The 15,392-nt window shown below is 43.3% G+C and overlaps 1 protein-coding gene across 1 annotated transcript in view; it reads left to right on the forward strand.

The window, feature by feature from the left end:
* The window catches only part of LOC120977696 (collagen alpha-1(I) chain-like), a 161,720-nt gene that overhangs the window by 19,650 nt on the left and 126,678 nt on the right, over positions 1 to 15,392 (forward strand). The window contains exons 9-18 of the mRNA XM_040405749.1: positions 540 to 593; positions 1,864 to 1,917; positions 4,706 to 4,750; positions 9,402 to 9,455; positions 9,739 to 9,783; positions 11,321 to 11,374; positions 11,871 to 11,915; positions 13,625 to 13,678; positions 13,837 to 13,881; positions 13,993 to 14,046. Of these exons, the coding sequence (XP_040261683.1) occupies positions 540 to 593; positions 1,864 to 1,917; positions 4,706 to 4,750; positions 9,402 to 9,455; positions 9,739 to 9,783; positions 11,321 to 11,374; positions 11,871 to 11,915; positions 13,625 to 13,678; positions 13,837 to 13,881; positions 13,993 to 14,046 (504 nt within the window). The remainder of the gene's footprint in view (positions 1 to 539; positions 594 to 1,863; positions 1,918 to 4,705; positions 4,751 to 9,401; positions 9,456 to 9,738; positions 9,784 to 11,320; positions 11,375 to 11,870; positions 11,916 to 13,624; positions 13,679 to 13,836; positions 13,882 to 13,992; positions 14,047 to 15,392) is intronic.

Raw genomic sequence — 15,392 nt, forward strand, 5'->3', positions numbered from 1 at the left:
AAGCCGTTCTCATAGGGGGTAAGCTTCTGCCAGCGACTAACTAACTTTACCCATTCAGAATATATGCATGCTTGGAAAAGACAAGTAGGCATGTTATTAGGGGAGGGGGGGTAAGATGTATGGTCACCTTTAGTATGAACGTGATCCTATGTAGTATTACTCACCTACTTATTTTTAATTAGCAGATGCGGGCAACTGTATTTTAAAAGGGGCATTTCCCATACATGTGAATATTAAAGGGCTTGTCTCATCTGAGACATTGGTAGCTTATGGCTAGAATATGCTACCAATGTCAGATAGGTGTGTTTCCCACCTCTGGGACCCGCTCCTATTTCCAGAACTGGCCCCTGAAAGTGAAGGCGAGTGCACCAGGCAAGTGCAACCATCCTCCGTTTACTGAGTTCCAAAAATAGCTGAGCGCTGATCTTTTTGGAAGCAACGGTCTGTGTGAATGTAACATAGTATGTAATGATAATAATACAAAAAAAAATATATAAGAAAACATAAACCCTGAAATAATATTATTTTTTTCTTCAAAGGGAGTCCAAGGCTTTAAAGGAGATCCAGGTCTTCCAGGAGACAGAGGAGAAGAAGTAAGTCCTGCGGTTTTAGATTGATTAAAAGGGTTCTCCACTTTGGATAATCCCTACATGTTACAAGGGTTGTTGACAGAATGCAGGTCACCGAGTCGTGTCCCCCTTCTGGAATCCCCACAATCAGCTGTAATCTGTGGATAAACAAGACAGTAGGTGTTCATTTTCCCTGCAGCGCCACCGCAGGGGAAATTGGGCATTACAGACTTCTGAATCAAATCAGTGGGTTGTCTGTGTAATTCAGGACAGGACATTTCATCCAGAGGGAAAAACACTCTTTGTAGTGATAAGAGATGAAAGATGGGGATCCTGACCAGGGGACCCTCGTCTATTAACTCCATAATAGGTTGTATTAAAAGGGTTTTCTATACTGGACTACCCCTTTAATTGTTCATTAAACATACAAACATTACAGTCATCCAGATTCCATATTACCATTGGTTTCATTTGATCTAGACATAGGAAAATTTATGCTTTGAAGGTGTCACCTAGTAAGTTATTTTGTGGTCACAGAAAGGATGGACAATGAGCTGATCACTGCGTAGGAGAAGTTGTAATAAGCTGTGAGCCTTGACTCTCATTGGAATTTAGGCTCTGACCTGTAAGTGGGATTGGGGTGGACTTGTTCTGCTCCTACATAATATTAGGTACAGTATATGCAAGATTTTTCCTTTCCATACAGAGAAAAATTGGACAATGCTTTTGCGCAGTAAGACAACTCCTAACCACGGCATAGCCCTATGGAAAATACAAAGCAACATGGAGGTGGACAACAAATATAAGCACATACTCCTCCCGTACCTGAACCAGATATGCTGGATGGCTCTAACGACTGAAGTCTCATTGGTGACTTCACCCATAATTACAGATTGGGCTTTGGGAGGAATGTGTGCTAATCTATTACCCCTGAAAGTTTTGGGTACCTAAGTCATTGATGGTTATGTTGGGAGAGGCTGAATCCCATGGCCACAGAGTTGTCAGACATTACCAAACCCCCTTGCCAAAGATTTTTAGGCAGTGTGGAATTCAGCAATGTCTTTCGAGCCTAGAGAAATTATACATTTTGGGTCTCAGATAGGATATTCAGTCCCACAATGGTTCTTTCATGAGAACACAATAAAAGTTAACCTCCTGGATTGATAGCTGGACCCGCAACCATTTAAGGCTTAAAAAACTATCTGTGAAATTTATCGGTATCAATCACCTATATACTATAAGAGTATTTGTCAGTATTGTGTTGAGAGCAGCTTCTGGTCTTGTCCGCTTGTAGGGTTTTCTTGGAGCTCCTGGATCCAACGGGGAAAAAGGTATCAAAGGAATAAAGGTAAAACATAACATTGTTCGCCTTCTCATCATGAATCATTTATGTCCTTTCTTTTGATCGCACAGGCACAATAAAGACTGATATTCAAGCAGAAACTTTTGCAAATGAAAACCAGTTTGGTACATGTGATTGGGGATGTTTCTGCATCAAGCACCTGGTGTTCTGTAACCCCCTCCAGATGAATGTGAACTGCATTCACCCTCAGAGCAGTAGGGATGATCTGGGATATTGTCATTAGTTTGCAGTGCTCTGCCATCGTTTGGCCTACAGGGGCACTATTCTGACACCTCACAGGAACCGGTATATCATATAGAGGAGCATAAGTCTGGCCCTAAACAGGATACCCACCTTTGCTATGGACAGAATGATTTATTGGATTGTTCCAATCCTATAAATAAATTAGAACCATGCAACCTGTATAGGAAATAGGACATATACCATCAAAGAGATTTTCCAGGTGTTTAATGTTGACAGGATTCGATACCTGTCAGCCCCGCTGATCAGCTGTTTGAGGAGGCTGAGAAGATCCGACGAGCTCTGCAGCCTCCTTGCAGCTTACCAAGTGGGTCTCACCTCTGGGATTCACACTTATACTTAGAACGGAGCCGGCAAAGTCCTGTGCGGTCACCCTCCATTCATTCCTATGGGAGTGCCAAAATAGCTGAACACTGGTTCGGCCATTTCCGTAAGCCCCATAGTAGTGAATTGATTGTTGGCTGCGCTTGCATGGTGCACTTCCCATTCATTTCAATGGGACTTCCGAAAATAGCTGAGAGCGCCACTCGGCTATTTTCGGCGTTTCCATAGGAATGAAAATAAAAGACTCCCGTACTCCACTGGATTGCTTTAAAGTGCTGTATTCATTTATTAGGTGGATATACAGTCAATAACTGAGCGTTTAAATTGTGGTTTTCAAAATACGACATAGTGATCAAATCGAACGATTACATACTCCTTATCATGGTTAGTATAGACAGCCTATCATATGGAGACATATATATATATATATATATATATATATATATATATAGTACATAGTTTGAAAAAGACTCTAAGTACAGTGTTTTTCTTGGTATTATTATCAGAAGTAGCGTATAGGTCCACCATCTTTAATGTCCTGCGCATTTGCCCATAGCCCGCATCCTTCACTTCCGGGGTTTGCTCCTCGTACTCCGCAGCCCCTACTCTGCCGCTATTTAGATGCCATGCGGCCGGGACCCCACAGCGCCATCCTTACAGGGCAATAGCCCATATTCATTAGCGCTACACCTTCAGGGCCACGGTGCCCCCCTTCTCCTTACTGACTCCATCCCCTCTGGTGTTGCTTATCCAGAATGATGTACTATTACATGCTAACTTACATGATACATTGCATGCTATATATCAATTTTCTTTCTGCATGGAAGGCACTCGGTGTTCTCTATATTCTCTCTCACTCCCCAATTATTCCCATATTACTTCCCAGTATGTCACTATCTTTTACTACTGTAACTGGAGGCATTATCCCTAACCTCCTGTCTGCAGGCAGATATGCATTAGTCACATTTTGTACTCTTGTCTACACACCGATATGCACTTCTAGCTCTATTAGGAGATGTTATTAGATGTTTCGTGATTTTCACGGTACCAGTATCTACTGAATATACAATGAAGAAACATAACCTTGAATATTGATTTCAGCATTGTGTGCTCTACCGCTGCTCCTCATAATAATACCAAGTAAAACACTGTACTTAGAGTCTTTTTCTAACCATGTACTCTATATATGTCTCCATAAGACAGGATGTCTATACTAATCATGATAATGAGTATGTAATCGTTTGCTTTGATCACTATGTGTCATGTTACACATGCATGGTTTGCCTTTTTATTCTGTGTGTCCCTTCTCTCTTCCCCTCCTGCTGTGCTCTCTGTACAGTCTCCTCCACTCTCTCCCTTGCATTGTGGCTTCACTCTTCATCTCAGCCGCATGTATCCTGTTAGCTGCTCACACCATGATTGTTTGACCTATCCATTTGTTCATCGGTGTATGATCTGCACAGTTTGGAATAAACTCCTTCATGATCTACAAGGAGTCGTTTGGATCGAGTCACTGTCAGCCAATTCAACTAAGATTGATGGTTACCGCTATCTCATCACAACTGTAAGTTACAGAGATCACACTTTCAATGCTTAGATTGGAGAGGCAGAACACTATGTCTTATTTTGAAAACCAGAATTCAGATTTTTCCTTCTACTCTGATGAAGGCCTCTGGCCGAAAATGTTAAGTTTTAGACTGGATAGCCTAATAAATGAATGCAGCACTTTAAAGCAATCCAGTGGAGTATGGGAGTCTTTTATTTACATTTACGTTGGTCCGGGAACCATCTCCTGCTATCAACACCCCTGAGTAGGAGTGCCATCGAATCTATCATTGAACCCTTAGAAATGAATGACGGGCGGCCACGCATACGCGGTGCGTTCTCAGGCTCCATTGTAAGTACAGCTGATCGGTGGTGGTGCCAGGTCTGGACCCCTACCGATCTGATCTTGATGACCTATCCTGAAGATAGACCATCAATATCACAATCTCAGAAAAACCCTTTAAAGTGAAAATGCAAAAGATTTCCTTTGGTCAGAACTAATTATTTTGTTAGACGCACCAATCAGAAGAAATAACTGTACGTCTATCATTATCTTATAGGAGGGTAATATAATAGGTAGAGGTGGTAATATAGGGACAAGGGATATTTGAATGCTAAGGAGTGCAGATGTCTCATAACCATCACTGTTTTTTTTTTATTACAGGGTAGAAAAGGGGACCCCGGACCCCCAGGGCTGATAGGGGTGCAGGTATGCCCTTCCTTCTTCAATTCTTTGATTGTTCTGTTGCAGCTTTACCGATTTTTTCTATGGTTTGTGAACTATGGACATCTTAAAAGAAGCAGATTACTTTTAATATTTCCTCTACGGGGAAGAAGCAAGAATTATATCTGTGTATTTTAGGATGTTGAGGGCAAGAGGTCCCTGCATATGAATTAGTCTACTTTCACACATGCGTTGTTAATTCCAGTATTGACATCCGGCAGAAGATCTCAATACCAGAATTAAACGGATCCGTTTAGATTTTGCACATCAAATGCGGTTGTGTGAAATCAAAACAGAAAAAAACAGATCAGCCACTAAATACATTGAAAGTCAATGGGTGACAGATCCGTTTTTTTAGGACAGATCTGTCACCATTGACTAAGGCTAGTTTCACACTAACAGCAGGGGACTCCGGCAGGCTGTCCCGTCAGGTGAATAGCCTGTCGGATCCGTCCTGCCGCTAGTTCACGTGTGCCCCCGGACTGCCGCTCTGTCCCCATTGACTATAATGGGGGCAGAGTTCCGGCGGCAGCACGGCGGCGCACGCCGAGAGGCGGCCGGACTAAAAGTACTGCATGCAGTACTTTTAGTCCAGCTGCCTCTCGGCGTGTGCTGCCGTGCTGCCGCCGGAACTCCGCCCCCTCCCCCATTATAGTCAATGAGGACGGAGCAGCAGTCCGGGGGCACACAAGAATTACGGCATGACAGATCCGACAGGCTGTTCACCCACTGGAACAGACTGCCGGAGTCCCCTGCCGCTAGTGTAAAAGTACCCTTTTTGCTGGATCCGTCATGGATCAGCAAAAACGCTTCCGTCACGATATTTCAATCATCTGTATCCGTTCTGAACGGATCCGGTTGTATTATCTTTTAAATAGTCAAGACGGCTCCGTCATGAACACCATTGAAAGTCAATGGGGGACGGATCAGTTTTCCATTGTGTCAGAGAAAATGGATCCTTCCCCATTGACTTACATTGTGTGTCAGGAGGGATCCGCCTTGCTCCGCACCACATCGCGGACAGAAAAACGCTACTTGCAGCATTATTCTGTCCGCTATGGGAACGCAACCAAACGAAACAGAATGCATTCTGGGGCACTCCGTTTCGTTCAGTTCAGTTTTGTCCCCATTGACAATGAATGGGGACAAAACGGAAGCGTTTTCCCCCACTATTGAGACCCTATGACGGATCTCAATAGCGGAAAGGGAAAGCGCAAGTGTGAAAGTAGCCTTACATTGTTTTCAGTGCTGAATCCATTTTTTTCCCATTTTTATGACCGTACACCAAACCACAGCTTGCAGCGGTTTTGTGTCCGGTCACAAAACGGAATGCTATCGGAACGGAAGACATCCTGAATAGATGTCTTTCCATTCAGAATGCATGAGGACTTGGGAAGCTGTCCCCGGCGATGGCATTGATGAGGGGCACTAGACAGGGTTGTCCCTTGTCGCCCCTTTTATTTGCCTATACTATAGAATCCTTGGCCTGTATATTACGCTCTACCCCTATGATTCGAGGCTTGGGAAGAGGTGATGTGGAGGAAAGGGTTTCGCCATACGCGGATGATATGTTACTATATGTGGGTGATTTGGCTTCATCCATTGACCCCATTATTTCAGACTTTGGGAGACAATCTGGCTTATACATTAATTGGAACAAGTCTGTTATCCTTCCACTATCCCCCCTTCTGCAATCTCTTAGCTTGGATCATATTAATTAAAAGTAGTCTCCTCCTTCAAATATTTGGGCATTAATGTTTTGGCTAACCCCCATGTGTTTATCACGGACAACCTGCAACCGTTGCTGGCGAGGTTTCAATTGAAGACGAATGCTTGGCATAAGCTTCCACTTTCTGTGATAGGTAGAGGTAACCTTCTTAAAATGATTTTAATGCCGCAGTTATTGTATATCCTGCATAACTCACCGGTCTGGATACCCATTCACCATTTTTATAAAATCCAACAGATTTTTCGCTCATTGGTATGGGGAAAGAATAAATATAGTAGAATCCGGTATGAAACCTTACAACGGGATACAGAAATGGGTGGTTTGGCGTTGCCTAACCCCTTCCTTTATTTCCTGGCGGCTCAGTTGCAACATTTCAAATGCTGGGGTCTACAGGGAACGGTGGGGAGGAGTAGGGAACTGATAAACTGGGTAACGGGACATCTCCCTCCTCTCTCGATCCTGGAGAGAAACATTCCTGACCCCCAAAAAGCCTGGGGAAAAGCTAGGGAAATATTGGGAGTCCCGGGGCCTATTGAATCTATTCCCTGTCTGGAACAATCCTGCTTTGGCTGAACTGGTCGGCCTACAGGGATTTTATGTCTGCGAGCGAAAATGGTTGTGGAATATAGGACAGCTTTATTCTCAGGGTGTCCTAAAACCGTTCAGCCAACTTTGTTCTGAGTTTGGTTTAGAATCTTCCCAATTTTATCATTATCTCCCGTTAAGACATTCTTTGAACTCACAATTTAAAGAGTCTTCTGTGAGACTTGTTTCTCACCCAATACTTACCAAACTGGTGGAGCCGGGGTCTATTAGGGGGGTTATTTCTGTTACGTACAAGGAGCTACTAGGTGAATATTTGAAAAAATTCTCACTTACAATTAAGGCGAAATGGGAAGCAGATGTCGGCCCTATCACCGATTCCCAGTGGGAGGACTCCAATAGTGTCCCTTAGTGAAGCTGCTAGATTGTCTCAACTATTTATGATTCATAGGGTCTATAAAACCCCAATCTTTTTGTGAAAGGTGGTATTTAGATCAGATCCCTCTTGTCCGAGATGCGGGGAAGAATCGTCTGGTGTGTTCCATATGATGTGGAGTTGTACGGCCTTACAGGGGTATTGGACGGGTGTCATCAATTTGATAAACAAAATTTACAGTGCTACTTACACACTGGATCCCAGATTGCGCCTACTTGGGATATTTGATTCTGATAATCTGCAACCGTATATTACGATTGGTATTAATAGACTTTTGTATCGAGCACGTAAAACTCTGGCTTCTAAGTGGATACAGCCGCTTCCCCCGAGCATCTCTGAATTTATTGCTAGGATGAATGTGGTTATACAGCTGGAAAGGGGGATATATATGAAGCGTAACTGCCTCTCTAAGTTTGACAACATCTGGGGCCCTTGGATAGACAAATCTGGTGTATGTAGCCCATGGTTGACCCTTCATGGTGGATTTAGGGTTTCTGCTGAGCGTCCCCAGTGAGTTACTTAACGGGTGTTTTAGGATATCTATCATGATCTTACTTGCTATCCTCTTTAGTGACTGGGGTGTTAGTCTGCCGCTGCTTATGATCCTCCTTACTTTGGGTCTTCTGTCTATTAGTGGGGATTTTGTCCCTTGGCGTATGTTACACACTTATTTCATCTAACAAGTGTCTCTAGTTTTGGGGGGGGGGGGGGGGGTACCTTGTTGGGGTTTGTTTATAACGAAATATTTGTCTGTCAATCGCTATATGTTTTGTAAACAATGATATGGTACTGTACAGACCGAAGCAATTGACATGATGACTTGTAATACATGCTTGTTTATTTTTCAAAAATCAATAAAATATTATCTGATTTAAAAAAAAGAATGCATGAGGACTAAACGGAAACATTTTTTTTTCCTCTGCTGGATATCAGTACCGGAAAACAACAATGCAAGTGTGAAAGTAGCCTTACTCTCCTCATTGAAAATATATGCATACTCAGCCAAGCTCAGCATGCATGTGTATGGGGAAGTCAGGAAGAATAGCTGTTAACCGAACCAGCGTTTAGCCAAAAGCTATCAAAGGTGTGTGCACCTTTAATCTGGCCATAGATTTCTTTACTGACAGCTATTCTGGTTGATCTCCCCATATACATGCATGCATGCTTGGGGAGAAGGGAGTATGCCGCAGGTGGACACCTCTGGTGGTGGTTTCTCTCCCCTAAGAACAAAAGGATCGGGCATGCTGAAATCCAATAGCACAGTCCTCCTTCGTTCCCCTGGCATCTGCAGATATATGGACAGCTGTGACACATAATGACTATCATATTAGAATATGTCTGTGAAGGTTCTCATTTATCCAGGTCATGGTACATCTGTAAAGAATAAATCAAGGCAACTGGACTTACTGTAGATTTCTTGAAAACGTTTTACTCGTTCTTCCAACGAGCTTTCTCAATTCTGAGTGACTGTACAAGAATTCTCTGGGAATAAATATGTAACTGAATCAACAACTGGTAATTATACCCAGCATGGGGTCAGAGGTCATTATACCCACATACATTGTCTGCCACATACAATGCTGTCTTGACACCTTTTTCGGGGAAATCTTTATCACCTACTGACTCCAATTAGGATAATGGCATCAACACCTTTGACCCCTTGCTGGGTATAATGACCTCTGACCCCATGCTGGGTATAATGACCTCTGACCCCATGCTGGGTATAATTACCAGATGTTGATTCAGTTACATATTTATTCCCAGAGAATTCTTGTACGGTCACTCAGAATTGAGAAAGCTCGTTGGAAGAACGAGTGAAACGTTTTCAAGAAATCTACAGTAAGTCCAGTTGCCTTGATTTATTCTTTACAGATATATCATATTAGAAGTTCTTTCATTATGAATCCTAATTAGATATTTATTTTTAGGGTCCCATGGGACAAAAAGGACCCCAGGGTGACCAAGGAATTCCAGGAGTAATGGTGAGACAAAAAATGAAGGCTGAAACATGTTTTCATTTGGTTCATCCTGCCCTCTAGGTGGCGCCATTTGCTGCATTTTTCATACTATGCCACCCATAGGTTTTTTAGGCGAACTGCACCAGGCTAAACTGAAGGCTCCCTAGTTCTACACTTCTCTTTGATTGGCAAATGTCAGCTTCACAATCGCTTTTAGTATATTTCTCCATAGATGCAAGTCGTGCTTGCGTTTTGTTTTCCCTTTTTGAAGTGATTTTTCCTCAACCTATTTGTGCTATTTCTGCAGGGAGAAGTCGGTCTTCCTGGGCCCCAGGGCCCCCCTGGTCCAGAGGTAAGCGACCCCTGAGTAGTTTAATAGGCTGATATTACTGATTGATTATGGTCATTTTGCTGGTCCTCCACATTAATTGCAGGACCTGGTGGTTATTAAGGTAAAATAACAGGACCATGTAAACTGATTAAAGGGGTTTTCCGGTTCCATAATATTGATGACTCATTCTCAGGATAGATCATTGTCAGATCGGTGGGGGTCCAAATCCCAGCACCTCTGCCAATCAGCTGTTTGAAGAGACCGTGGTGCTCCTGCAAGTGCTGCATCCTTTCGGGTGTTCACTTGCACGCCATCTAATTTGTAGTGTCAATGTAATTATGGATTCAAGTGAATGGGAGGAACAGCTGTAATTACACTGCTCGTCACTATAAGGCCTCATGCACACGACCGTGCCGTTTTTGGGGTCCACAAAAAACGGAATCCGCCCGTGTTGCCTTCCGCAATTTGCGGAACGGAACTGGCGCCGGCAATATAAATGCCTATTCTTGTCTGCAAAGCGCGGACAAGAATAGGACATGTTATATTTTTTTTGCGGGGCCGCGGAACAGAGCCACGGATGCGGACCAATTGAAGTGAATAGGTCCACATCCGGCTCGGATGCGGACCCAAACAACGGCGGTGTGCATGAGGCCTAAAGTGGATAGAGTGAAGGCAGGGGTGTAGCTAAAGGCTCATGGCCCTGGTGCAAGAGTTCAGCTTGGGCCCTCTTCCCTCAGTGCTTTGTGGCAAAGGGCAGGGGAGCACATAACCCTCCTGCTGCCTGAGGCAAAAATTGAATTAGCACCAGAGCCCCCCTCCCCCCCACCCCTATGCCAAATTCGTGACCTAACCCCTCCAGCCAGAAGTCTAACTTGAAGATTCTGGGCCCAGTGCAAAATCTATAATGGAGCCCTCCCAGCGTCCAATTTCTATAATAGCGGTGTCTTCTTATACGGCACAAGGGTCTTTGGGCCCCGTCAGGCTCCTGGGCCCGGTAGCGACTGCTACCTCTGCATCCCTTATAGCTATGCCCCTGCATGAAGGTGAATATTGACGAGGACAAAGCCTTTGCAATAGCATCACAATCTCTTCAAACAGCTGATCGCGGGTGCTGGGACTCAAACATCCACCGATCTGACAACCTAACCTGAGGATGGGTCATCAATATCACAAAACCTGTACTGTAATGGCTGACCAGAAACATCAATTAGGAGTATTAATTCAGAAAAAAGATGGGCCATTATGGAGTAGACCAGCAATCTCCAAGCTTCAGCTGTTTAGATGTTGCAAAACTACAACCCCCAGCATGCCTTGGAGAGCCACAAGTTGAAGACAACTAGAGTCATACCTGCATAGCCAGCTTATTGGGCAGAAGCCATCTTGCAAAATAATTGTTATGATCTTGTCATATTCAATCAAGATCTTATCTAGCTAGATTGTCTTCAAACATGGTGGCCATACACACTCTGTAGCTTTAATGGAGGATACAGAAACCCTACCCACACATCCCATTTGTATTGATAATGTATTCATGTCTATACCTTTCTGCTTTGTGTAGGGTGAACAAGGACAACCAGGATGCCCAGGTCCCCAGGGCATAAATGGGTCTCAGGTTAGTAACTGATCCCATTACAGTAAGAATGTGATAGATTAGATGACTTACGCTAGTATTACATTTAAATATTTTGCAGGCGATTGTCAGGAGGGAAGCGTTCCTTCCCGGCAATCGCCTGCTCGTTAGTGGAGGAGACTGCTGCTATTACATGCAGTGATCTCCTCCACAGTCCTCATACAGACTCGTTGTTTGTCAAGAGCTTCCCATACACATTAGATTGTTGCCCATCCCAACATAATGGCCGTATGGGCCAACGATAGACTATGGAGTTCAGTTGTGTATGGTCTTTGGTGAAGCCCTCCAGCAGGCGTCTTATGAGAATGACCAGGGTAAAACCCTTGTACCTCTATTCATACCTCAAGTGTATCATATATCAGATTACCACCTACACATTTTGTACAGGACAAGTCATAGACTCACATAACACAGAGCCGATGCTGCATTTTATTCAGTATGTTGTCTATATTTTACCATACTTGTTTCCCACTATTAGGGAGATCAAGGACCTGCAGGAGTTGGTGGTCACCCTGGACCTCAGGTACGCAGCAGAAACTAGATTTTGACAGTTAAATTTATCATTTTTATTTCCAAGCTTAGCAAAAATAAATCCAGGCTTTTTTTATTATTATTATTGCATTGTACTCCTTTTGAGCTAAAAATCATTTTTTTCAGTTAGTCTTAATTAAAAATTTTGAACCGATGTCTCTGTGCAGCCTTGAGTTTCTCTAGTAGCAGGACCTGAATTTTCACTCTGTTCCATCAGGCACCTCAGCTGACGGCTCCTTATCTGTGGTTTGTGACCTCCTAAACAGTCATTATAGCTCAGTTTTTATCTTACTAATAAGAAAGTGGGCAAATAAGTGTTTATGACCTTGTAGTAATTTAGAGATAAGGTTTATTAGATGACCTGCACAAAGTGAAACTGAAAAGTACAATTCACACAGCTAGAAAAATTGTTAACCATTTGTGACAGAATGGCTCAATATTTTTAATAAAAGACCAATTAAAAAATATATTTTTAGCCCAAAATGAGTAAAATGCAATGATAAAAAATAAAAAAATGCTCCCGAAGGTGTACATTGTCCATAAATGCTATGTACATCTTCCCAGCTTTGTACATCTAAATTTGAAAATTATGCAAACTTGAAATGTACTATTACTATGTTTCTATGTAGACCTACGTGTTTCCATGGTTACAGACATCAAACAATTCCTGTGTAGTGTAGTCCTGCAGCCTTGCAGTCCTATGCTTCCTTCAATTTGTTACATATAGTGTCTGCGCCAGACATCTGAGAAGCTCTGACAGACGTTCTTCAGAACCTCCTGCTTGAGGTTCTTTTGTTTTGCTTTCGTTTTCTCATCTCGTTTCCCTCTCTCAGCTGTCATCTAGTTGCACTGATTGCATCCCTTTAAATCCCCTCCCATACTGCATCACTTTGCGGTTTATACAACTTCCTGGAGTGTGCTGATGCTAGAAGCTGTTACTGCTGCATCCACAAGATAAGTCTGTTTCTTTATTTCTGTTTTCCTGTGGGCTTGATCCTAGGTGACCCTAACTCTCTCCGTATTAAGTGTAGGGAGCCGGTGGTCGTGTCCCCTCACTATTATAGGGTGTTCAGGTGTCATACAGTCGAGGAACGAGGGTATGCAATTTTCTACCATTGAGATTTTTGCATAGGCTGAGCAGTAAGGGAGAGAGCTAGGGTTGTTACAGGGCTTACCCTTTTGTTCCTTAGTTTTGGATCAAGTCAGTCGGATCTTCATTTGTGTCTTCTAGTTTTCTGTAACACCATCCGTGACATATAGTCTGTACAATTATAGCAAAAGGTAGAGGGCAGATAAAAGGCAATATGACTGCAGGATCAGACTACACACAGGTTGTTTGTTGTCTGTTACCACGGAGATGCATAGTCAGCATAGCAGCTGTATAAAAAAAAAAAAAGATAGAAAATTACTGCAAAAATTGCTTAATTTCCAATTTCAGATGTATGTAAAAAAAAAGTTACTTTAATGTTTTCAAATGATGAATGCAATATGAAAAGGCAAGAATTGCGCCCACCTGGCATCTTAGCCCTGAAGGACAGTCCATTGATTTCAATGGGAGCCTTGCTGTGGCACTGTGGCAGATAACAGAGAGATGACTTGTGATATTGCACAGGCAGGGGAGCGTGCAATATATCTGCTGGATTTGGATATATATCTCACTGCACTTTGATCTAAGTGTCCTGCATTTCATTCTGTACACAGGGCCCTCCTGGGTTGGAAGGACTATGTGGACCACCGGGCCATAGAGGACCACAGGTACAGCCATTGTAATTAATTTCAGCTCAAATCAACACCATGCGTACAAAATGCATTATAAAGATGAGCAACCCTAGACAAGCAGCAGACAAACCTGTGCAGATGCCAGGATCCTTGGCCTGGCCATGTACATGTAATTTTACTATTGTTTGTTCTAGGGCATGAAAGGCGATGAAGGACCACCAGGTCAGAAAGGAGACGCGGTATGGATCTGTACCCTTCTTATGAATGTTTCTTGGATTTATGCGCATACATATATCTACTTAAGTTTTTTCTGTGCCTTCAATAGTCAAGTAAAGACTTCCATTTTACAGGGAGAAGCAGGGTTCCCAGGTTTGCGTGGGGAACGAGGACCAGAAGGACCTATGGTAAGTTTTAAAGCTCATCTGAGATCACAATCAGCCATACACTTTGGGCAGAACATACAGTGTGCAGGGCCTGAGGAGGTGGAGCATGACACAAGGATTCTCCCTTTGGTCTTCCCACTCCCTCAGGCCCTTCACTAGGCATAACACATGGTTTTACTTTTATTCGGAGGCTTTCTATTTCCCTCTTATAATGTTGAGATGTCTGGGTCGCAAGACCGTCCCTATGACTTATTCATTGCACAGCGATGCTCATGGCTGCCCACTGTGCAAGCAAAATCTATGAAGCAGCAGCAGCACTTAAAGGGGTCTTCTCCTCTCACATCTGTGCCATAAATGTCTGCCAGCTATGGGACCTACATCGTTCTCGAGAATGGGGCCCCTGACACCCCATTCTGCCTGGTGGTGCGACTAACCCAAATACTTACCGTACAACTGAATGGATAGAGCTGGACATGCATGGCCACGTTTCATGGGTCGTTGCACCAGGCAGGACAGGAGTTTGAGGAACCCCAGTTCTGAAGATACAGTAGGTGCAGGTCCCAGATGCCGTACCAACATCTGTCAGACATTCATGGCATATCTTATAGATATGCCATAAATGTTTAATGTGAGAATACTAGTACTGATACTAGCAGTGCTTTTACTGGGGGTTCCTAGCAATTTTCCATTTACTATCATGGCAATACTTTTTTAAGGGTGAATTCCTATCGTATGCATTTAATATGACCATAGCCCCCTCATTCACCCACATAGGTCAAAACAGTGCTCCTTTGATGTGGTATACATAGATATATACCCTTAGAGTAGCATAGCCAAATATGCTCTTCTACTCAGAAGCAGCTCGCAAAAAGAGTATTCCATACAGTATACATTTTTTATAACATGGAAGCCTGTGGGCAACATATGCTTATACAGTGGCATGTAGTGGGGGCATCCATCAAAGGTTTATGCTGGGAAATTGACATACAGGTGTGAATTCACCTTAAGCGTATGAATGCATGGCAGATTCTTTCAATGGATTTTAGAATAGATTCCACATTGAAAACCACACATCATTCTTGCTGAAACCGCCTCCCATTGTTTTCAGTGGGTGTCTGAGCCACAATTCATGTGACCGAGGATTTTTTACGTGCGTTTTTCCAGACAACACCAAGAATGGACATTTCCATTCATGGCACGGTTATTGCACAGACACCATGGGAAACTGCAGCGGGAGTCTGAAGCTTTTCAGATGAAAAACTACGGTGGTTTCTGCTGTGGGATACTCAATGGATTTTGACAATGTCTTTATGATCTGTGGCCACTAGATGGCAGACGTATTCAGTCACCAGAGGCAGAGAGGGATT

This window comes from Bufo bufo, chromosome 8 (genome assembly GCF_905171765.1).
Source record: "Bufo bufo chromosome 8, aBufBuf1.1, whole genome shotgun sequence".
NCBI classification, from domain to species: domain Eukaryota; kingdom Metazoa; phylum Chordata; class Amphibia; order Anura; family Bufonidae; genus Bufo; species Bufo bufo.